Here is a 23,975-nt window from a genome sequence, read left to right as displayed (position 1 = left end):
AAACGCCAGAACCATGGCTGCTAATCTGACCATTGGCAAAGGAAAGGAGTAATGTCTGAGTTGTACTAGCTGATACTTATCAATCAGTTACTTTAAGCCTGGCACTGTGCTATTTGCTCTGTAAGTATCACCACATGTGATCATCATGATGACTCTGAGTGGATATTATTGTCCTCATTTTACAGATGGGGAAAGCTGGGAGGCAGGGAACGCAGTTCCCTTGTACTGGAGGGACACGTTAGAATTTGCACCAGGACGTCTGCGTCCCAAACCAGTTTTTAACCACACTTCTTCTCTTCGATTTCTTCCCTTTTCTGTACAGTGGCATTTACACTATAAATACAGATGATTCCTATAAGAACTTAAATTATTAAAAATGTGTTAAATAAACTGGAACTTCCATAGGGTGGCAATCATTTAGTCATCATCTTCACAGTCCTTGACATTTTCTTCTGAATTTAGCCAAAAACATAAAACATTGAGGAGAAAGTTTTGCTCATGGTACGGCTTGCTGGTACAAAACTCTTATGTAACTTGTTCCAGGAGGATCAGTGAAAACCATGCTGGGAAATCACCTATGTATGAAGATTGATTTGTTCACTCAGCAAATAGGTATTCAGAGCCTGCCGTACACCCGGCTATGCTCTGCAAATAAGGGGCACACGGTGACCAAGGCGAGGGTCCTGCTTGCACAGAGCTTGCTCTCTAATGGGAGGCTGAGTCTGTGGCCATGAGGACAGGGTAACCTCACCAGGACACCAGGCTCTGGACCAGACATGACCATCAAATTAAAGTCATCTCCTGTGTTTTTAGGCTAGGAGGAACCAAGCTATAACTTACAGATCAAAAAATAAAAGAGATTTGGGAATGAATGTATTCTAGTCCCTAGTTCCTTTATCCTTACATGCTATTTCAGTAATTCCCCAAAACCTTTAAGTTATCCCCCGCAAAAAAGTAAACCTCGGGGTGTCATCAAGTAGGCTGATAGAAATCAAGAGAAAGCTTTATCTTAAAGATTTTCAGAACTGCAGTTCATCAGCACCAGAAAATACATAAAGCTTTGTAAAGTCCCAGCAAGATGAACAACTTACTCAAAAGAACAGAAAAACTTGTATGTGAGGCTAGACCAGTCCTCCAAGCAGAACTCATTAGTCTAAAGAAGAAAAAATGAAAAAGAAATATAACTGCTGCATCCCCCTTCACTTCTCAGTAATGATACACTGTTTATAAAGGACTTCATACAAATTACCCACAATCATTTTACAAGGTAGGTATTATTATCCCCACTTTACAAATTTAAAAAGCTAGGATCAAAGACATTGTACAATGGAACTGTTACCAGTAGGTCAAGTTCTCAATAATTAAAAAACCCAGACTTTGGGCCAAGTTCGCTGCTTCTCTGGTTGTTGCCTTTCTGCAACTGTTTTAATAAGAGTTTTATATTATCAGACCTGAATGCTCCCCAAATCCTGTTTCCCATGGAAATGGCAGAGGCTAATAGTGTTCAAGCGTGGTTCAGACCATAGGAAATATTAAGGAAAATGGGGACAATGGGTCAGTTTTTAACCTTTGATGGTAAATTGAAGAGCAGATCTGTGCCCAGATTAGGTGTCACTGTCAGGGGCTGGTCCCTAAGTTCAAAGGCCAGTTGACTTTCATAACTCTAAAGAATCCTCTACAGTTCTTTTTGGTTTTCATTTTCAATGATCTATTTAATCCTCAGATGAACATTGCTAATTTCTTGGGTCTGAATGTCATAAAAATATGAATTCCTCCACGGCAATGATTGTGGCTTATTAATCTTTATCATCTCAGAATTTAGCAGAACACGCAGGAGGAACTCACTGAAAGGGGGCTGCATTGACATGTTTGTGCTCTAATGGTTTTGTGACATCCAACACCCATGTTTGCCCGTTGTGACACAGGTTGGCGAGACCATTGGCATCAGTGAAGAGATCATGGGTCTGACCATCCTGGCTGCCGGGACCTCCATCCCTGACCTTATTACCAGTGTCATAGTAGCCCGGAAGGGGTTGGGGGACATGGCCGTGTCCAGCTCTGTTGGAAGCAACATTTTCGACATCACTGTAGGGTGAGTAGAGATAAATCTATAAAACTGTACACTAGCTCTATCACTGTCGTCATCTTCCTAGAGGCTGTAAGATATGACCGGGACCTCGGGGCCTAAAACCTAAAGACTAATTCATCCCTATGTAGCCAGAAACACATACCTGAGTATGGAATATATGTTTTAGAAAATACTTTGTGGAAATTTCGCTTACATACCTGCATTCACCACATGTTATGAATATTCGACATTCAGGCCAGACTGAGATGCTCTGGTAGTAGATTCGTGATAATTTTTCCATATTGTAATTAATATCCTGACCAGCTTTGGGTGAGATTTGGGTTTTAAGGCAAAACTGGACAAACATAAGCCCAAAACAAGTATTGTTTCCTTCCTTGGAAAACACTGGCAGTTCTTGGGATTATGTATGACACTAAAGATATACTAGGTTTTTGAAAGTTGAAACACAAGATCTTCTCCTGAGATTAAATAAATTGGAATTCCCAATATGAATTATAGTATCTGGAGTGAGCCAGACTGGGAGGGATGTTCTCTCTCCACTTCACCTAATTTGTCAAGAGTAAATGGAAACTGACAAGTCATCCTGAATGTCAGTCCCCTCAGAAAGCAAGACAGAGGGTGTCACCCTGTAACTCCCAACAGAACAGGGCTCGTGACACCTCAGTGTGCAAAGCCAATGAACTGCATCTACTTTATCATCGAACATCTTAGTATTGTTTTGTCTTTTACCTATTCATTACTATATATGTGTATATAACTTCATATAATGTCTACCATATATACCGTATGTACACTTTTACCCACGTAAGCAGCATAACAATCATATGAAGTGTATATTAGCACCTACGTTTCTCAGATGTGGATCCTGAGGGCACAGAATTCATAAAACTAGAAAACGAGGTGGGAGGTTGGGAACTGAGGAGAGTCTGTGCCGTTAGCCACATTATCTGTGTGTAAAACCCAGCTCTGAGCGCCCACTGTGTGCCCCTCCCGGGAGGCTTCTCCTGGGGCTTCTTCCTTCCTTTGCTGGCCCCTCTCACTGAAGAGCCCTCCCTGCTGGTCTGCCGGGAAACGCTGACCTATCTTTCCAGTGTGAGCTGCAATCCTGACTTCTCTGATCCGTGCCTGACTGGAGGGCTCTCGTGCCTGTAGACTCCACAGATCACACCGTTGCTACAGCCCTGTCTCCCTGCTAACTCGGGAACTCACGAAGGGCAGGAGCCACCAAAGCCTGATACATAATGCCTGACAGTGGCCTGAGAAATGCTTGTGGAATGGATGGGTGCCTGGGTGAATGGACGACTAAACGAAGGCCTTGAAAGTGTATATTTTCAAGGAAGTTGTTGTAGCACAAACTGTGTTTCTTAGCTCTACTGCTTATGCATTTAGAATGCATAATGATCAATCACTTGTTAAAACAAAAAAGAAGGAGGATGAGGAGAGGAAAATGTTCTGAAGTTAAAAAAGTGAAAATCCTATAAGCTAAGAAAAATTGAAAATATTGTTAGAGGCCGGGTGTGGTAGGGCACACCTGTAATCCCAGCACTCAGGAGGCTGAGGCAGGAGGATCGTTGCAAGTTCGAGACCAGCCTGGGTTACAAAGTGAGCTCAAAGCCAGACTGAACTACATAGCGAGACCCTGTCTCAAAAAGAAAAAAAAATAAGAAAATATTGTTAGACATATTTGTCATGAATTTGAAAAATAGGATCCTAGTGAGTTGCAATATGCTCTTAGTTGATTGTTCTTAAATGGTACATCTATTCTAGCAGCAAATGAAAGTTTAAAGAAAAATCATCCTTAATCCTACTCCCCAAAGCATTTTTTATTTTCTCTTCCAAATGTTTCATAGTTTTCTTAGTGAATATTCATTTTTTTCCTCTAAGAGAGCTCTTATTTTTTCCATTTTTTTTTTTTTCTTTTTACCGGAATTGAACCCAGAGCCTTCTCACTAAGTTGTATAGCCCCGACCCTTTCTTATTTTGAGACAGGGCCTTTCAAAGGCACTAAACTGCCCAGGCTGACCTCAAGCTCACCATCCTCCTGCCTCAGCCTTACAGAGTGATGGGATTACAAGCACGCACCACCACACTAGGCTTATTTTTTCTACCTTCAAGCCATATATACCTGGTACAAAGAGGTACTATTAGTAAATCATATAAAGCATTTTAAGTATTTTATAGCTCTCAAATTATTTTATGGCTTCAAATATTGTATCCTATTGTTTTCAGTGTAAACATTATCCTTTACTAGAATTTTATTTTTAATTTTCTGCTATTGTTATTTTGATATACACCTTTATTCTAAAAAACTTTCTCCCTTAGTTATTTTACTCAGATAAATTCCTGTAAGCATTACTAATGGATTAAATATTTTGAAAATTCTGGGCTGGGGATGTAGCTCAAAGGCACAAGTGCCTGCCTGGCAGGCACGAGGTCCTGAGTTCAATTCCCAGTACCAAAAAGAAAAAAGAAAGGAAAGTGTTAATGGTTATTGATGTATTTTGCATATTTCCTTTCCAAAAACTTCTTTCCCAAGAATTTATAGGAACTTATGATGTCATCTCTAATATACTGACACCACTGCCAATGTCAAGTGTAAAATTTCTGTAGCTCCGCCAGCATTTTCTTTCTGCTCATCAGATTAATACAAAATATTTAGAAAATATATATATAAAGATCAATGATAATCTACCACCCTTTTAAATATGTATATATTTTACATCATTGAAATTACACTTTATATAAATTCTTTCAAATTTAAAATTATATGCAAGGCACAAGGTTTGATGCCCAGCACTGCAATAAAAAATAAGTAAAGCCTGCATTTAAAATTATATCATGAGTATTTTCCTGAATCGCTACACATTTGTGATTTTAAATAGGCACGTAGTATTCCATTGGCTTACTCACTACTTAACTAGTTCCCTATCATTAGAAATTATGAGATCCCAACTTTTTACTACTCAAAATAAATGAGCATTTTCCTGAATAAAGTTATGTGTGCACTTCATGTTTGATCACTGATGATAAAATTGATAGATCAAAAGGCATGAAAAATGTCGTTCCCCTCCAAAAGGGTTTTTACAAACTAACTGAAATGCCGTCAGCCTCAACTTCATTAGAATCAGGTGTGTGTGGGTGTGTGCGTGTGCGTGTGTGTGTGTGCGCGCGGCTTTCTTTCCCTGTGACAAATAACTGAGAAAATCAATGGAGAAAACACTTACTCTGGCTCACGGCTTCAGAGGTGTGCGCACACGGGCACGCGTCCCTGTTGCTTGGACCTGTGCTGGCACAGTAGCTCATGCGGGAGACCTGCTCATGGTGGCCTAACAGCAAACACAGAGAGAGGAAGGGGCCAGGGTCCCAACATCCCCGCCAGAGGCGCGTGCCCAGTGACCTCACTTCTTCCGCACCTGCCCGCCTCCTCAAGGTGCCACACACTCCCAGGGGCACCACAACCCGCTGACCGAGCTTCAAAACGTGGGCCTGCCAAGATACCCAATATCCCAGCTACAGCGTATCCCAATAATATCCCAATAATGGTAAAATGGTTGGGGTCTTTCTCTTCCTGAGATGTGAAAGTATGGAAGAAGTGTTGCATGGGACGAGTCCCTAGTGATGGTTCTCGATGCTGTCTCACCACCCCTCCTGCCCGCACCCCCAATCCCGGTTCTGACTTTCCATTGCCGAACCAGGCTTCCAGGACTGCCCCCTCCTGCCCAAAACTGGAATTACACCTGTTCCATCTGCAGCCCAACAGTGGTCATTGAAGAGGTGCCTGCTGGCCAGGCTTTGGTGGGCCAGGCTTTAGACCGGTACTGATGGCCCTGAGGCTGTTACTTCAATGACTTCAGCTTTGTCTGGGTTAACATATGCACCTAAATGGAAGCCTGCATGTGCCAGGCCTGGGAACGCAAAGATCCACCGCGTGTGGGTTCTGCTTGAATGCAAAGATCCACCGTGTGTGGGTTCTCCTCTATCCAGCAGAGGAGACAGATGTGTAAACTCACTGGCCCTTTCAGCCTTATTATTTTTCTCACAGCTTACTTGCTTTTTGAGAACTCCGAGTTTCAAAAGGGTACCTCCTCTTCCACACCCCTGAGCCCAGGTCAAAACTGAACCTCCCTCACCCATGCAGAAGCCCATCCAAAAGTCCATCCTCTCCTCCCAGGCAGAATTCCATCATTAGGCCTACTGGGTAGAGCCGGCTGTACTTCACCAGACCCCCTGGAGACCCCGTGCACTTGATGCCTTAGGAATGCTGATTCGTCTCCCAGAGAGTCCCGCTCTCACAGCATTCCTGGCAATTAGCTTTCCTGATGTGTTTCAGAATATGAAACAAAAGATGTTGTCAGATATTAAAAGTCTGATGAAAAGGGAGGTAACAGGTATAAAAATGCAAAATAAGGTTTAAAACACACTACAATTCTTTCAGAAGAAAATTCTTTTCATCAAAAGATTGTCAACATCTTTTTCCAGAATAAACATCACACTGCAATATTGGATCATCATCATGTAATTTTACTTGTTTTTAGATTGTTAATTAAGACCAGGGATATAGTTCAGTGGCACAAGCACCTACCTGGCAAGTGCAAAGTCCTGAGTTCGATTTCCAGTACCAAAAAAAAAAAAAATCCATAGATTGTTAATTAAATCAGTTATTCTCTGTCTCTGTTTTTAAAACAATTTTTTACGTTTTCACCATTCATTTCTATACCTTCGTCCATTTATCTTCTCCTCTCCTCACCTTGTAAATATACGGAGTGAAATCCCCCCAAAGAGGGAATCTTCAGAGGAGAGGGAGTTAAAGCCCTGATGGGGAGGAAAACGATCACGGTCTGTTATGTCCATATGTGAATCAGGCAAAATGAAACCCATCAATCTGCATACCCAGTGTGTACCGCTGGAAAATCATAGCCCACTTTTAAGTCCTCGCGCTCACCTTTCTGGTGCCTAGAACGTTTTCGTCTCCATAGGAAGGAAACAAAACATGATGTCATGAAATTCAGAGGCTGCCTGCAGCAGTCGGTCTTTGGTGTCGTTCTGTGACAGAACAAGTTCTCTGTTCTCACCAGCTTGGCCGGGAAAAAGCTTTTCGAAGTTCACCTGCCAGTTTCCTGGGCCAGCTGCACACTGACGTCTCAGCGAGCCCAACACGACCCCCTTCTGAAGTGCCGAGATATACCCCATTTCTTAACACACCTAACCGCGCCTCTCTGCCCCTCGCAGGCTGCCGCTGCCCTGGCTCCTGTACACCGTCATCCACAGGCTCCAGCCCGTGGCTGTCAGCAGCAATGGCCTCTTCTGCGCCATCGTCCTCCTGTTCATCATGCTGCTCTTCGTCATCCTCTCCATCGCCCTCTGCAAATGGCGGATGAACAAAGTGCTGGGCTTCATCATGTTCGGCCTGTACTTTGTGTTCCTGGTGGTCAGCGTCCTCCTCGAAGACAGAATTCTCGTGTGCCCCGTCTCCATCTAGCAGAGAAGCCCTGTCTTGAACCAACAGCATGGACGGCCCCTCCCTCTCCAGGCGCTGGGCTCTTTGACCGCTTGAGGAGAAGCAGCTGGCACAGAGCCCTGGGTGCCAGGCACCCCTCTCGGGTGGACTGGAGGAGGGACGGACTCACCCCGCCTGCTGAAATGACTCTGTGCAAGACACACAGGGAACCACCAGTCGGGGGCTTCTCCCACTCACCACTGACAGGTACTCCTCGCTGGTCGGAGGTACATCCATTGCAGTGATGCGAACAAGGTCCGAGTCTACAGACACACATAAGATATACATGGTATACATAGACACACGTGAGCACACAAGTCCTGCCTGCTCCTGTACTATGCCTCTCCTTCCATCCCTATAGATTAATATATAACTGTACACAAAGAAAGAGAACTATATATAAAATTATATATATATATATAAGTACAAATGCATCTTTTCAGGGATAGCTCTAGTATATTTATAGTACCTATTTGACAAGGGGCATCAACCTTCAGTCTGGGCTTTACCTCATAATTGGAAGAGGTGAAATCACGATATCAACAAATAGAGGTGGCACTGCTATGACCTTTGGCCTACCTTGGACTTTACTGGGATCCTGCCTAGTAAGGTGGGTGGTTTAGGGAAATAGTTTGCGGGGAGGAGGGCTTAGTAGAGAGACTATAGGGACCCTGAGTTGAGCCCTCCAAAATGTTCCCACAAGCCAAACAGGGAAGACTATCTGCCCCCACGCACACACTGGGGTGCGCTGACTCGACCCCCTCACCAGTATTTAGGACAGACAGAGGTAAAACCCAGACTGGATTGATATTAGTTTGGGGAGGTGGCGATGAGGATTGGGTTGTTTTGGTTTTTTTCATATATTGCCCCAGCATGCAAGCAGAAAATATGACTGCAAACCAAATTAGTGCTTTTCTAGGACAGCAAAATTATATAAACTGGACCTATATTGTTCCAACACATATCCCATTGTCATCAAAAGGAGGGCGGTTTTAGCTGGGACATCCTTTAGGTGTGTTTTGAAGCTAAGGGCTCACGTTTAGCCCAGCGCCTGCCAGAAGAGCCTAGAGGTGTGAGACGAACACCATCCAGGTGAGGTGCTCAGCCAGACCTACAGGGAATGTGGGAGCAGCTCCATAAAGCATTTTCCAGTGTGGTCATCAAGGGCTTCCGTGTCTAAGAATCATTATCCCCAATAGATCTAAATTAGCTGTAATCCGTACTGCTTGGATGGAGACCGTTTAGAGATGTCTGCAAAGACAGTCCTTGGTGCACCCGAAGGTTTCTGAGTCCTGCTGAAGGATTTGGTTAGAGCCCAAGCAACACCTGTGTCTCTCCTCCCGTGAGAAGCCTAGCTGGGACACGCTGTGCTTTTAGAGTCCCCTAAAGACTGTATTCCATAGCTTCATTGTACTGGTTTCAAGCCAACTACCCCAAAGTTTTGATTTCTTAATTTTGCTCGGCTTTACATGGGACCTTCTCATTCAGTGCCCTCAAGTTCTATTTGACACTTTGCATTATTTCTCAGGTCTACTTCAGTGGAAAATAAAACTGGAAGGGCATGGGGGGAACAAACTAAATTGATGAAATAATATGTAAAACCTTTCATTTCTCCCAAATGAACAGAGGATGACCCACGGCTGCACACCCACCCGCATCTAAGTGGGCACCTACCACACACACACGTGTGGGGGCTTCACCAGTGTGTCCACGCCTCCAGTCAGCTCTGCCTGCTCTGATTGTGTGACGAGCACATTCTTCTTTTTTTTTTTTTTTGGTTTTTGGTTTTTCTCCGGGACCGGGAACCGAACTCACGACCTTGCGCTTGCCAGGCAGGCGCTTTTGCCGCTGAGCTAAATCCCCAGCCCCCACATTCTTCTTAATATAGGAAGCCGGGAGGCAGGACTCACAGATGAACACCAAGAGCCCTAAAGCCCCAGACCTAGGCCATTTCTCCTTCCACGAACCCTCAGCTCCCGCTGCAGGGCACGGCCACAGCAGGAAGTGCCCACCCTCGCCCTTCACCCGCAAGGAAATAACCCTGCAGAAAGGAGCCCCCACACACAGAGAAAGCAAGAAACCGAGTTTCTGCTCCTTAGGACACTAGCTTTCAAGGCTCTGCAACCGCGCACAGTTGGGTTTTCAGGTGTGTGGGAGGAGCAAGCCCGAATCTCATTCATCAAAGGCAGGGCTTAGTACAAAGGCAAGAATTTGTGTTTTTAGAGAGTGAGAAAGTGAACTTTTAATTTTAAAACATGTTGTTTGCCCTGTGTATGGCTTGAAGGGGAGCACAGATGGTTATTGTGTGAATCCTATTTTATTAACTGGTTTGTTCTCTAAAAGGTTTCAATAGGTGATTTTGGGCACCACACGTCTGGTGTCACCTATTCTGATTCCAACACTCCCTGGCCCTCCCGCTGCCTGCTTGCTCCCTCCCGTCCATCCTGGCTCACACTGGACACTCGTGCAAACACCCAGCATGAACTCACTTGCCACGGACCTGGTAGCTCCGTTCCATAGGGAGGGTCCCAGGCTTTAAAGAAAAGTTGCTCTGAGAAGGCGGCATTTCCAAGCCTCGGTCCCACATGAATCCTGTGCGGTCGCATGGCCTATGGAAGAAGTGCTCCCTGGCCTAGTGGGCGGGCGCCTTCCACGGCTTGTCCTTGCTTCCTCTTACTTATGTGTCTTTGAGTGTGTGATGATGCGCCAGTTTAGAATGATTTACACAATTACAAGAAACTTTCCACATCAAGGCCTTCGTCTTTACACGCTTCCCTGCATGCCTGTGTACGTGAGTACCAGATTTGTACAATATCAGTTACATCGTCACTCCTGAACCAACCACATGCAGAACTCCAAAGCCAAGAGCATCACGTTTGCCAAAGTCAAACAAAAGGAAAGTCACGCACATCAACCAAAGGGAGCATTTCTTCCTGGTCTCATAAGGTCGCTTTGCTCTATGCACATATATGTACAAACATACACACACGCACCTGTGTGTTCCCAGCCCCAGAATATACATTTACAGCCTTAAGGAAATGGCCAGCCATATCCCTACTGCTGATCCAGAGGTGAGGAGTATGCAACAGAAAGCACAGGAGAAAGATTCAGACTGCAGACACCCTCTTTGCTTCTCTGGAACAGTATACAGAACAATAGCAAAATGTCATACCAACACCTCACCAAACCTAAAATAAATTAGTTGCGCCCTAGTGGTTGCATTTACTCCCAGCAAACCAAGTAGGTCTTGCTTGCTGCCACCGCTCCTGTAGCCCGGGCAGCCTGAGGACAGGAAAACAACTTGGTTCAAACCAAAAATTCTAAAATGGAAACTTCTGAACTGCATCTGAGAATGCCCACAGCGTAACCCGCTGCCCTCCCGACCTGACTCCTAACGAACTGAAGCACCTCAGTAGACGGTGCTGTTCGCCTTCCCAGGACCTAAGCTGAACTGGGCAGTGACCGACCAGGAAAGCAGAATACGCGTGCAGGGACCAAGGCATAAGGTTGTTTATCAGCCTGACAGATGCAACAGAACATTTTAAAACCTTGCCCGGAAGATTGTGAAAAGAGACAGCGACTACTTTATATTCAGGGAAAACGCTTTGTAGGGCTTCTCACAGGTGTCACCTGACAGGCGCCATTATAATTTACTTCATAGGGAAGACATGAGTCAGGTGGTTTGGAGCCCGTTCAGCAAAACACAGCTGCCTCGCTGATTAGACATTTGATCCTGTCAGTGTGCATTTATCCCTGGGCAGAGAGGAAGCTGGCAAACTCCCCCCGTTGCTCGCATCTTTGAATGTCTCTGTGACAGTGAGATAGGAGACGAGCTGTGGAGGAGAGTGCCCTGCTCCTGCCACCTCGCCAGAAAGCTGGCCAAGGAGAAGACAGCGGGAGGGCTGCTTGCCAAGCAGAGTTGGAGGTGGCACTTGCGTTAAAATAAGGCTCTGTTGAAATTACTGCGTTCAAGTGTCTAAGTAGGTCTGATGGCCTATCTCAACGCATGCGGTTCATAAATTCTGCGTGTGCTTTTCTACCACATCTACACACATGTACACACACACACACAGTTATGTGAACGTTAAGCTTCCTTGCACCAAGACAGATTGCTACCCCAGAAAGCAAGTGACCATATTATACATAGCAGCACTGTTCCAGACAAAATAAGAAAAGTTGTTCTCAGGGTGATTTCTAAGAAAGTGTGCTACAAAAACTAATCCTCATTCTTGCTAAGCCAGATCTTACACACTACCTGGTTTAATAGTTTTGAGATACACCCGCAAGCCCCACCCTCCCTCCACACTTCACAGAAAAGGCCTTGGCATTAAGGGAAGAAGGGAGATTAACTGACTTTACCAGCTTTCCTAAGAAAGTGACTGTCACATTGAAATGTATCCTTATGTCTTTTAAAATAGTTAATAACACCAGGCTTTTTAAAACAATTACAACAGTCCGTATATAGTTCTAGATTTTATTTTAAATCTCCAGAGGCCTTGGGAAAGAAAGGTAACCATGTCCCTACCCCACTGTCCATTTGAGTCAAACACCCTGCTTCTGTATTTTCTTTTTGAATCTCATGTCTTCATGTTATTTGAAATATATAGCAAACAAGAAAAGCAATAAAGGAAATATAGCCAGCTCCACTCTATCGTTTGTTATTACACCATCGCAATAGTTGTTTCCCTCTGCTGGGAGGTTCGGGGCTACAGGCTGTGGCACTGAACCAGAAGGGAACTCACGTTAGCTGTGCACAGGAGGAATGTGTTTTCCACATAACCCCAAAGAAGGTGCCCGGGACCCGCTGTGCACCCCCTCACATACGGGCATCAGCCCAGCTCTGCACACGCCAACTCCAGAGCATTCACTCTGCCTAGAGAGTTCTCACCGTGGGGTTAGGTGATGAGCAGCAAGATCCAAGCGAGTGCACAGGTAGCACGGGCTGCATGGACCGCTTTGTTACCTCAGCCAGGGCAGCTTTTACAACTTGAGTAACAGACTGGGAAACCTAAAAGAACTGTTTGAAAATAGACAGGCACCTAAGTCTGATGGAAAGCCATGAGTATTCATAGGCTGCCACCAAAGATTTAATTCCATTAGGAGTTTGTCCAGTTTATCACCATAGTCCAAAGAGCAGTGTCCTCTAGGAAGGGGATCCCAGCAGAGACGCTCACAGTGTAACCAAGTTCCGTGTTTAACAACCATCAGTGTCAGAAAAGTCTCCCACCAAGTTAACTCCGGGCCCTCCAGTTGAAGTCTTGTTTGTTTGCTGTTTTGTAATACCGGGAATTGAACTCAGAACCTCGCACTTGCCAGGCAGGCACTGTGCCACTGAGCTATGTCCCCGGCCCTCCAGTTGAAGATTTAATTGATTTTTTTTCCTTTTTGGCAGAAAGCAAGTGCATGTGAGCACTCTTCACTCTTTACCCCAGTAGTTGGAATTCACCAAACAATGCTTTGCCTCCTTTATCCAAAGTATTCTTACACTTTTATTTTATAGTCTTTTTTAATCCTCTTAACTGTTTTTACAGTTCTTCTTAGCTATTCCTTGTTAAACACTACTGTGTCCTTAAATGATCGTACCTTACAGCAGGTCAGGACACGAGCATCGGTCTTCACTGAACTGTGCTGAGTCACACCCTGGAGCTCAGGCTCACTCCCTTCTCACGCTCCCCTCTCGCTCTTCTTACCTTTTAAAAAGTCACACACTGTGTTGCCAGTTCACCTCTATCTTTGTGCTCTGTGGCCTCCGTACCTCTCTCCCAAGACCTGGGGGTGAAGCCAGGCATTTCTCGGCCAGCCCAGTGCATCTGCACAGGTGCATGCCGACTGGGAGCCCCTCTCCACCTGGCCTTGTGGAGCTTCTGTTTATTTCTAACCTCACTTCTAGTCCCACCTGGCCCAGTCCTGCCCTTCTGCAAGCTCCTCACTACCAGCTTCCCAGTTTACTTACACTTGGCAAGATTAACAAGCATTTTCTCCTACTTCTCCTCACGGGTGTAAATATTTTAAAAAACCTAGACCTCTGCCCGCAACATGTTTCATGTAACGGGCTGCGTCTGGGGAGCAGTCCCTGCTGCTAAATGTGGGCAGGATTCACCCCCACAGTTAAGTAGGGTGGTGGAAATACCTTCGGAGGACCAGTAGGTCTTGCGTGCAACAAGCACCAGCAAGGGTTGGTTCTCCAGTGAGGAATGTTAACACGGGGAGCAGCATTATCTTGCGACACTGCTGAGGTCAAGCTCACAAACTTTCAAGGTCATCACCCCACGCTCACAAAGAACTCAGAATAGGAGACGCTGCTTTAGATCACCCCGACACTCCGGGGGCTGTGAGGATGACGATTAGTGTCCCAGCCTAGGAAAATCATCTACAGCTCTCCAAAAAGGCAGGAATTTTCTCTTGCAGTCTTATATGTTGGGTTGCATATTTCTTCATAATGGATCTGTAAGAAACTAAAGCCTTGGGGACTAATGGTTCTCTAAAACACTCAGCTAACCAAAAGAGAAAACTAATTTTTAAATAATGTCAGACCAAAAAAAAAAAAGGGGGAGGAAAAAATAAAGTAAGTCTGAATGCCTGAATAAAATCATTTCAAGGATGAAATTGCATGTGTGAATTAAGGGTAGATAACTCTTTGCCATTTAATTAAATGAGTCTCCAGTGCTCATCAGGATAAAACTGAAGGACAATGGATGCCTTTTGGGTTTTTTAATTTTTAATATTGCACTTTATAGTACTTCATAAGAGACAACTGTCTTAATTAAAGCCATAAAATACCAATAACACATATATTCAGGGCTTCTGAATATAGTAACTCAATAAGCAGTCTGTGAGTCACTCCTGTTTTGTATTGTTTGTTGTAAATTGGAGTTTATCTGTTCTATTTTTTATTACCTACAATTATTGTTCTAGACAATCCTAATCTACTAATAAATTTCAGATGTATACTTTAATAAAGCTGTTTGAAAAATCAGTGAAATTATTCATTTCACAAAAGCATTCTTCATTTTCAAAATAGGTTGTTATACATTTCCTTTAAATAGCAAGTTCTGATATGACATTGGAAATATTTCCTTTTTAAAAATTATAGGTTAACTGTTTTTCAGGAACATTTGCTTTTCAAAGCAAAATTCATGCATATGGAGATGAAATGGATACTTAGCAAACATACCTGGGAAATTTAAGATGTGTTTGAGTTTTTATATAAATTATAAGATAAATCTAAGAAGTTCCCTTATAAAAATGGCAAATAGAGATGTGAACTCGTGAATAATTTCTTATATCTAAATTAGTAACCTTTTGAGGGAGGACATGTAAAACAGATTTCATAATGTGTTGTGTGATTTTCCCCCTTTTCCTACTAAAATACACAATTCCTGGCCTAGGATGGTGGACTGTTTGCATACATACATACATACATACATAGGTGTCCATACAAATAAAAATTTTAATGTTTTACTTCACTGTAACTTTTATATAATTTGAGTGAAAGCTAATAACATATTTTTTAAAGCTAACTAATATATTAAAAGCACTTACTAGCCTAGAAATATCTAGGTACCAAAGCTAGGTACCAAAATTATCTCCATGGAAGAAGCACATGTATTAAATTGGACAACCCCATTAATTTTACGCTTCAGGAGCCAACTCGCCCTCAAGAGAGGGTGTCTGGACACAGAGCCAGTGCTGCGCCTTCACTGGGAGCTGTTCTGTGGTCTGGACAGTCTGCACAGAGCGCACAGACCCTGTCTGGAACTAGGAGTTCCCTGGCGCGTGGCCCTCGGACTCCGCACGCAGAGTCCGTCACTGTGCCCCGCATCCGGCTCTGACCTCTCATTTGCTCGAGTTTGGGGGACAAAATAAATGAAACCCACAAGCAAAAGCTCCCATCTTCAAACTTCGGATCAAAAAGTGTTGAATCAAAACTAGCAGCAGCCAACAATACCCTCCTTGTTTTAATGAAGTTGCTGCTAGCACTAAAGGAAAGATAAATTATACTTTTTATTTTCATATTTTTATCAACATTGATTCCAAGATGGACATTTGCCCTATAACATGTAAACTGGTTTTTAGACAGGTTATGCTAAAAATATTGGCATCCTCTCTTCTAATTACTTTGAGGAACACGGTACATTAGTGTCCACTATATTCACCCTGCTGTGCAATAGAACGTCTTATCCTGACTTGGTCATTACACAATATATACCTAAATCCAAACATCACACTGTAGTCCACAAACTCATACAATGACTATGTGTCAATCAAAGAACAAGAATAACCTTAAAACATTTTTATGAATATTTGGGAAAGATTTAAAAGCATATTAGAGCGCCATTTTTGTAAAGGATCTTTTTAGGGAAAGACGTTTTCTCATGCTTCCTTTGCCTCCATTTTAAAGACTCTAATCGCTGTGTGTACCCCTTTAAAAATCCAGTGGATGAACTCCTAAACGATTTTTGTCACCTTGTGTGCGTGTTGCTTATGAGCAGTGTTCCTGGATGACAAGCTCTATGGTGATACTATGTCAGTGTATTCTCTGTGAATATGTCTGTACATAGCTGAAAGCTCGATTTATTTGTACATAGGCCATTTGGAGTAAGGTATCTCTGTCACGCGGATAAAAGTTGTTTCTTCATGTTTCACTGTCCACTTCTTTGCACTTCTGCTACTGATAACCAACTTAGAGAATATCACTTTATGTAGCTGTCTCTTTGGTGTGAAAAATAAGAGTAATAAAATTATTGACTCAAAAAGAGTGTTATTTTCTACTGGGGAATAATCCTTTCCTGCAGCTAATCAGGACATTCACGGTCTTAAGAAATCCATGCACAATGGTACAAGCTTTATTGCAGGGACTCAAGGTGACAGGGGGCACAAGGAGTTATGTTAATGATAACTACGGCTAACTGAGTTCTTGCTATTGTAATTTGAGCTTTTAAATGTCTGCAGCAACCTTATGCCCTGAGAGATCTGTCCAAGGAAGTCGAATTTGAATGAATTAAATATATTGTGTATGAACTCAAATGATTAGTGTTACCTAAGACTTCAAGATCAACATAAAATCTTATCAATGTAATATTTTTATATAAAGATAAGAATTCATAATCACTTTTTTCTTTGATTATATTCAGTAAACTGGTAAGTTTAAAAGACTAAATTCTCAAGGCAACCTGGGCTATACAGTGAGTTCAATGCCAGCCTGTACTAGATAGCAAGACCTTTTCTCAAGAAATACATAAATAAAGTTCTATATAATTAAATAATTTATTAATTAGTTAAATTCCTTTGGGCACTTTTAAAATTTTACATGTTTAACATACCTGATTCTCTAAAACACTCCAAACCTGACAAAATTACAAACCTAAAACACAAAATCTTCCTACACATATAAACAACTCCAATTAATATAATAAATCAAACTTAAGTAAAATGTAATAAACTGAATTATGAACATTTTAATACCATTTTAAAACATAACACAAATCTATTACACCTTCAAGATTAATGATTTTAATATAAAATTACACATGTCAAAATGTAATCAGAGGAGCTGGAGATATAGCTCAGTGGTGCAGCACTTGCCTGGCAAGCACAATGTCCTGAGTGTAATTCCCAGCACCACAAAGAAAAGTAATCAGATATACATATAGCCAGATTTCTTTAAAACACCTTAAAATAAAAATATACCTAAAATATTTCATTAACTATAAAACTTATTCCTGAACCACACCAAAGTGTTAATACTATGAATTTGATTTACTTCATTCTGTCTACATTTCTATAACATCTTCCTGGGATTTGAAAATCACCCAGCTGATGGACAGATTTATCATCGTGGGCAGATAAAATGACTGAGGCTGAGTCACATATATTTACCACTTACAAAACCCTGCCCCAGGAAACCACACAGGGACGCTACATGCTGCCAGGGGAATTCTGCTGGAGCAGAGGCGCACAGGTAGCACTCATGAGTCAAACTCTGTCCCATGCCCATGAAGGACCCCTCCCTCGCCAAGACCACGCCCTTCTTCTGCAGTGCGAATTTGCGATCCAGGGATCATCACTACTGTGAACAGCACTGTTTTTCCTGTTGAAGTCTTTTTCAAAATTTTCTCTCTATTTAGGCAGATGAATTCCGTGGCCCCACTGAGTTACAAATTTTATTCTATACCACTTGACTCTGTTCAACTAACCTCTTTATTGCCTGTTTGGATTCTTTACTCTGTTTGTAACTTTTTTATTTTTTATTTTTTATTTTTTTATTTTAAAGAGTAAAAGAAGGATAACATAATAATAGGAGGGGCTTACCAAATTACAGACAAAGTGGTAGGAAATTATCGATGGTTATTGTTTTACATATTGTTATCTATAAGATAGTTTCTCAGGAAAACAAATAGACAAATGATAGTGAGTTACAGACAAAAGAGGTAGGAGATTATCAATAGTTGTTGTACTATACTTAGGTATCTTCAAAGTGGCTTCTAAAGAATATAAATAGAACTATACATGAGTGACCTACTGAATAATTATTCAATATTTCTCAATGGTTGTTGTAGGAAACACATAATAATAAACATGGATCCATTTATGAAATAGGATAGGAACAATACAAACGTTACAGAGTTATGGATAGATTAGTAGGAAAATATCAATGACTGCTGTAATACATGGTGGTATCTTCAAAGTGGTTTCTCAGGAAGACAGAGATACACAAGAAGGATCTAACAAGTAGTTACAGCCTAAGGGTTGTCAAAAATCAAGTGAGTCATCTGGGGTGAAAGCCATTTTTTGTAGCGTTTTCTCTCCAGCCTCCCATCTCATTGGGACCCCACAACCAGTTAGTGTCCTCTCCCCAGCTGTCAGCACAGGCAGCAGGAATCCGGAGCTCCACCACAGCCTGTACTGTCAGGGGAAGAATGGCTTCCAGGGAGTCTCTGCAGGCATTGTGCAAGGTCCTCCTGGTTTACACCTTCTGAGTGGCTCTCGTGACCCCAGTCCACTGGACCTCTGACTCCGTGGGCTTAGTCTGCATTCTCATGTTCTCTGAGTCCTTGTTCAGCAGCTGTTCCTCCGCTGGCTCTGGACCTTCCCGGTTCTCAATGGCAGGAGCAAGAGTGGCCCGTTGTATGGCATGTATTCCCAGGGGTTGTTCAAAGTTTCAATGATTCACACACATCCGTGGGTGGGCAACTGCAGTCGGTGCATGGTGGGCCAATTGTGTCACTGTTTCTCTGTGTCATGATAGATCTCAATTGAGCAGCGGTGGCCGGCCTAAGGGTCGGCGCGCAATAGCGCTCGCCACCACACGGCTCCCCATGCGCTGGGGGCCCTCCCTCCAGGGGCCTATGAGGCAGGAAGCTAGCCAGCCAGAAGACCGGTGCTCCCCGCCCATGGCTCCCTGTGTGCCAGAAGCCCTCCTTCCAGGGGCCTATGAGGCCCTGTTTGTAACTTTTTTATAGGTTCTGACTACAGCTCCAACCATGGTACTGACATGCTAAGTGCTTTGCATGCATCGTTTCATTTAATCTACGTAACAACTCTGGGTGGAATACCACCATTATTACTATTTTATGGAAAAAAATATGCAGCCCAAAGACATGCCCAGGGTCTCAGTTAGCATTAGAACTAAACATGAGACTAAGTCCTGGTGTTTCCCAAGTTTGAATCTCTTAATCATTACTTTCTGCTTCTCCTCACTCCATTAGCTATAATCATCCCCAAATTCCAGGACTGCGAAGCTGGTAGAAATTAGACATAATATCTTTTCTTGGCCTCCCTTAAACTTCTGTTTCTTTTGGTTTTTTTTTTTATTGTTTTGTTTTTTTAAAATGGGCTGTCACTCAAATGATCCCTCATTGCCTCCCAAGTACTGGGATAATAAGTGTGTACACGGTAGCAACCACTCTAAACTCACATTTCTCGATAAAATGTAAGTGCACACCAGCTGCATCTGATTGAGGGAACTTGGTACTCCTGTAACAGGATTTTTCAATCTTGGCACTACTGATATCTTGGCCTCAAAATTTATTTGTTGATAGGTGCTGTCCTGTGCATTGTATCATATGTATCACTGGCTTTTATCCACTAGGTACTGGTTTCAAAAGAGAAAATACATCTCCAGGTATTACCAAATGTTCCCTGGTAATAGCTTAGGGGTGGGGCAAAATTGCTTTCAATTCAAAACCACTACTGCTACTGTGCTATCAGATACAATTCAGTCGATTATCTCTGGGCCTCCACAACCCACTCAGACACACCCTAGACTTTAGCCAATGTGTGCCTTGCAGCTCCTGTTGTAATCTTGTCCAATATTCCATAATAAAAAATTTTTTCTGTGTGTTTTTCATCTTTTTCATTACTGAGACATAATACCCGACAATCACAACTTAAAGGAGGAAAGATTTAACTTAGCTCATAGTTTCAGGATTCACACATGATTGGCAAACTCCAGGCAGAAAGCTAATGACAGAAGGCCAAGGCAGAGCAAAGCGGAGTTCACAGTGGCTGAGAGGCAGAGCCAAGGAACCCCAGAGAAGAGCAGTTAAGGGACCATACACAGCATCCAAGGCCATGCGCAGACACATTGACCTGCCCAGACTTACTTAAGAGCACACTTTACTAATCGGACAGGCATTTCTTAATCCAGTGAAGCTGACATGTCAGGATTAACAGTCACAGTCCACCCCTTGTCAACCCCACACCCAAACACATCTTAAACCATGCTTCATCTCCAAAAAACATAATACCAAGTTCATAATCCTGCTTAATACAGTTATCCCAAGTATAAAAAGAAATCCCTTCCCCCACAGTCTCAACAGTTCCACTACTTTTCAAAAGTCTAAGTCCAAGTCTCCTCTGAGACTCAAGGCAAACTCTTAGCTATAAAAATAAAAACAAGTTACATAACCCCATGGTAGAGGGTAAACATTGCCATTCCAAAAGCGAGAAATAGAAGGACAGAGAAGAATTGGACCAAAGACTGCAGTCTAGCAGGGCAAATATCAAGTCCCGTAGCTCCATTCTGGCATCCAGGGTGCACGGTCCTCATCCAGAGGATTCCAGGTGACCTGCAGTTCTAAAGCGTACCTGAGGCTGAGCATGGTGCTGCACAGCTCTAACCCCAGGCACTCAGAGGTTAAAGTAGAAGGATCGCAAACTTAAGGCCAAGGTAGGGTAACACAGTGAGATCCTGTCTCGGAAATAAAATAAAAACGTAGCTCAATGGCAAAGCATTTGCCTAGCATGCATGAAGCCCTTGGTTCCATCCAGCACCACAAAATACAGGTATAGGGCAGTCTGTAATAACATACTAAGGGAAATTATATTTCAGTGTAGGGGTCAGGCTCAGCCAAGACATTAAAATCTCTGGGGTGTACCAAAGTCTGCAGAATGTCCACATTTGGGAGGTTTTGGTGATCTACACATACTAATTACATACTGAAATCCAAAACTACTGCTTGATCAATCTTGTCTTTAGGGACAGCTTGAACATTAACTACATCCTATATATTTCTACAGAAACAAACCTTCCTCATTGAAAAGCTAGACTTGGCAAATGGTGGATAAATTCTGCCATTAATTCTCCTTCACCCACAGCAGACATCAACAATCTATCGCAGCACCATTTCTCATTATACTTTCAAACAGCCACTACCAGTCAGTTACAGAGACATGCAAGGGAAATCCTCCCATTGCCAAGCCCTAACCCAGTGATGGTGAGCCTTTTAGAGCTTTCAGAAATAACAAAGAGTCAGCTCTGGCACCCATGCCATAGATTCCCATCACTGCCCTGGCCAAACTTATACATGGGGAAAATGGGGACCACAGAGGCAGTCTCACTTTCCTGAGGTAACACAACTAATGAGTAGAACTGGAGGTCTGGGAATAGCGTTTGTTACAAAAGCCAAAATGCACCCAGGGTACTTTACATGTTGCCATGGGTATTTTACACCCTCAGACATGATCCACATGGGCTTTAAGGTTAAGGATTTACCATTCACAAGCTACAGTAACTATACAGCACTTTCTCATTTAGAAGGCTTAAGAGTTAGCTCATTAGTTATGTTACCTCCAGACAGTGAATAATAGCAGAGTCTAATTAGAGAGAATTGTGTAGACATTTTTACAGGCTTTTGCTTCTGAGATTTAATAATAGAATTTCCAATAAGTAATAACAATCACCTCAAGGACCAAAAAAATATTCAGTTTTTGCCAAAATTTATTTACAAAACTGATGGAATGTATGCAAATAGTTCTGTCTGCTGCCTGCAGCTAATGACCCATGGTCTTGAAATAGAGTCAGGTCAGGAAATGCCGTGAACATACTGACTTTCCAGTTTCACTCTGGGAGCTTCTTCAAATCTGTTGTTGATCATAGTAGTGGTTTCATAGGATCTCAGAGAAAAAGAAAAAGAAGAAATCTTTTCCCCATGGAAAGTAATGCTTTAGTTACCATTGGCCTATTCGGGTCTTTAGGAGAGTCAGGAGGTGGAAGGAAGACCCCGTGTGTCCTCAGCATTCTCAGATTTCCCCTCTGCTCCCAGCTGTTGATTGTAATTTCACTGTAATGCTTTGTCTGTCCAGCTCAGTGATTTCCCACCAAGAGGCTACACCCAAAGAGCAAATCAGAAACATCTGCAGGCTTTTTTAAACCACATATTTGAAAGTCAGCCCTGCCGTTTCCAGTTGCCCCTCCAGCCTCACCAGTGTGCACTCCCAGGTGAGGGCCATAGACAACTCTCTATGAAAGGAAAAGGCCATAGAGCATCCAGGGAAGCCTATGGCAAGATGTGAACTCCAAAAGGCTTGGGCGTCTCCGCCCTGACAGCACTGCTGGTGGCTGTAGCTCCCACAGCTTCTTTCTCGAGCCAGCTCTTCTCATGCCTTGCAGCTTTCCTCAGATGATCCATGTTCCTGGCTTTTCCAACCTCCTGGGGTCTCCACTGCACCTTTGGCTTCACACTCACAGCTTCACAAACTGCTCTCTCAGGAGTACACTGCAAGGCCTCCCAGGCCTTCTACAGAAATGTAGGTGGAAGGCATCCTGACCCCACAACTCTCGCATTTTGCATACACCTAAAACTAGCACCACATGATTAACACCAGGATCTGCCATCAGCTAGAGCAGTAACCAGGCTTCCTCCTCTCCTGGCTGTCAGAGCCAAGTCCCTAGATGGCCAAGCGCTGTGAACCCAATCTTGAGGAACAAATTCTGTAGGCTGCTGCCATTCTGGAACACAGTATTCTGGGGCTCTCTTCTCAAAGCAAAGTCTTCCACCTTTGTAATTTTGGGGGTCCAAAGTGTGGAGTCCTGCTGGTCCTTGTGATGCCTTCAAACCATCTTTTCAATTGTTCCTTTCTGCAAACAAGTTCTCCCCTGCTCCATCTTTGTAGACCATAACTTTACTAGAGCTTTTTTTCTGGCCAAACTCAAAATCTTTTAAGTCATTCTGCTGGGCTGTTTGCTCTTGACTCTCAATATAAGTCTGGCTAAATGCCCCTGACATAGCCATGCCACTACATTAAACTACCTTGAAATTTCTTCCACAAGATTGATTAGTCTGCTGCCTTCGTCTCAGTCTCAAGCCAAGTCTCTGGACATGAGCAAAATGCAGGTACATTTTCTGCCAAATCATAATACGTGATCTGGAGTCCAACAGCTAATCCAGTCCTTCTTCCCAGCAGAAACCTCCAGAACCTTGTCTTTACTTGCAGCAATTCTGTCAGCATTCTTATAATCTGACCAGAATCTCCCATCAAGTACAGCTTGAAGCATTCCAGAACTGCTTCTTCAGCCAGGATCTCTAAACCTTTCCAAATTCTTCTTATAAGCCAGTTGCAAAGGCTCCTGAGCCACATGGTCAGGTGCAGTCATAGCAACAACACCACCCTCTGTACCAAAATCTGTCTTAATTACCTTTCTTGTTGCTGAGACAAAATATCTGACACCCAAAATTAAAGGAAGGAAGGTTTATTGTAGCTCACTCTTTGCAGAGGTTTCAGTTCATAGTTGGCTGGCTCCAAGGCAGAGTAGCAAAGCAGAGGGACATTGCAGAAAAGAAAATCTTCATGGATGGCAGAAGGCAGCAAAGCAGTAAAGTAGCAAAGAAGCAAGCAACCACATCAGCCCACTTTCTGTCTCTTATGTTTGTTGTGGTTTGTGTCTGGATGTACCCCTAAAGCCTCATGCAGTCATGGGGTGGGCTTCTAGAGCTTCAGTTGATCCATGGTCCAATGCTGGGATTATGGGTGTGAGTGCTACTCCCCTCCTGGGGTAGGTAGCTTGCATAAAATATAAGGGAGGGAAAAAGGCTTGCTCTCCCTGCTGCTACTCTTTCCTTTTTGTTCTTGTTGCTTTTGCTACCTTCCACCACCATGAACTGTTGC

The 23,975-nt window shown here is 43.2% G+C and overlaps 1 protein-coding gene across 1 annotated transcript in view; it reads left to right on the top strand.

Moving 5' to 3' along the window:
• Positions 1-9,340, top strand: part of Slc24a2 (solute carrier family 24 (sodium/potassium/calcium exchanger), member 2) — a gene marked incomplete at its 5' end in the record, with an annotated part of 219,807 nt that extends 210,467 nt beyond the window's left edge. The window contains 2 exon segments of the mRNA XM_013516390.1: positions 1,926-2,092; positions 7,319-9,340. Coding sequence (XP_013371844.1) covers positions 1,926-2,092; positions 7,319-7,568 — 417 coding nt within the window. The 3' untranslated portion in view covers positions 7,569-9,340.
• Between the last annotated feature and the right edge of the window lie 14,635 nt (positions 9,341-23,975).

Source organism: Chinchilla lanigera, unplaced genomic scaffold (assembly GCF_000276665.1).
Source record: "Chinchilla lanigera isolate Chin_1 unplaced genomic scaffold, ChiLan1.0 scaffold00033, whole genome shotgun sequence".
NCBI lineage: Eukaryota > Metazoa > Chordata > Mammalia > Rodentia > Chinchillidae > Chinchilla > Chinchilla lanigera.
Note: the sequence above shows the minus strand (reverse complement) of the source record. Positions and strands in the feature narration are given on the sequence as shown.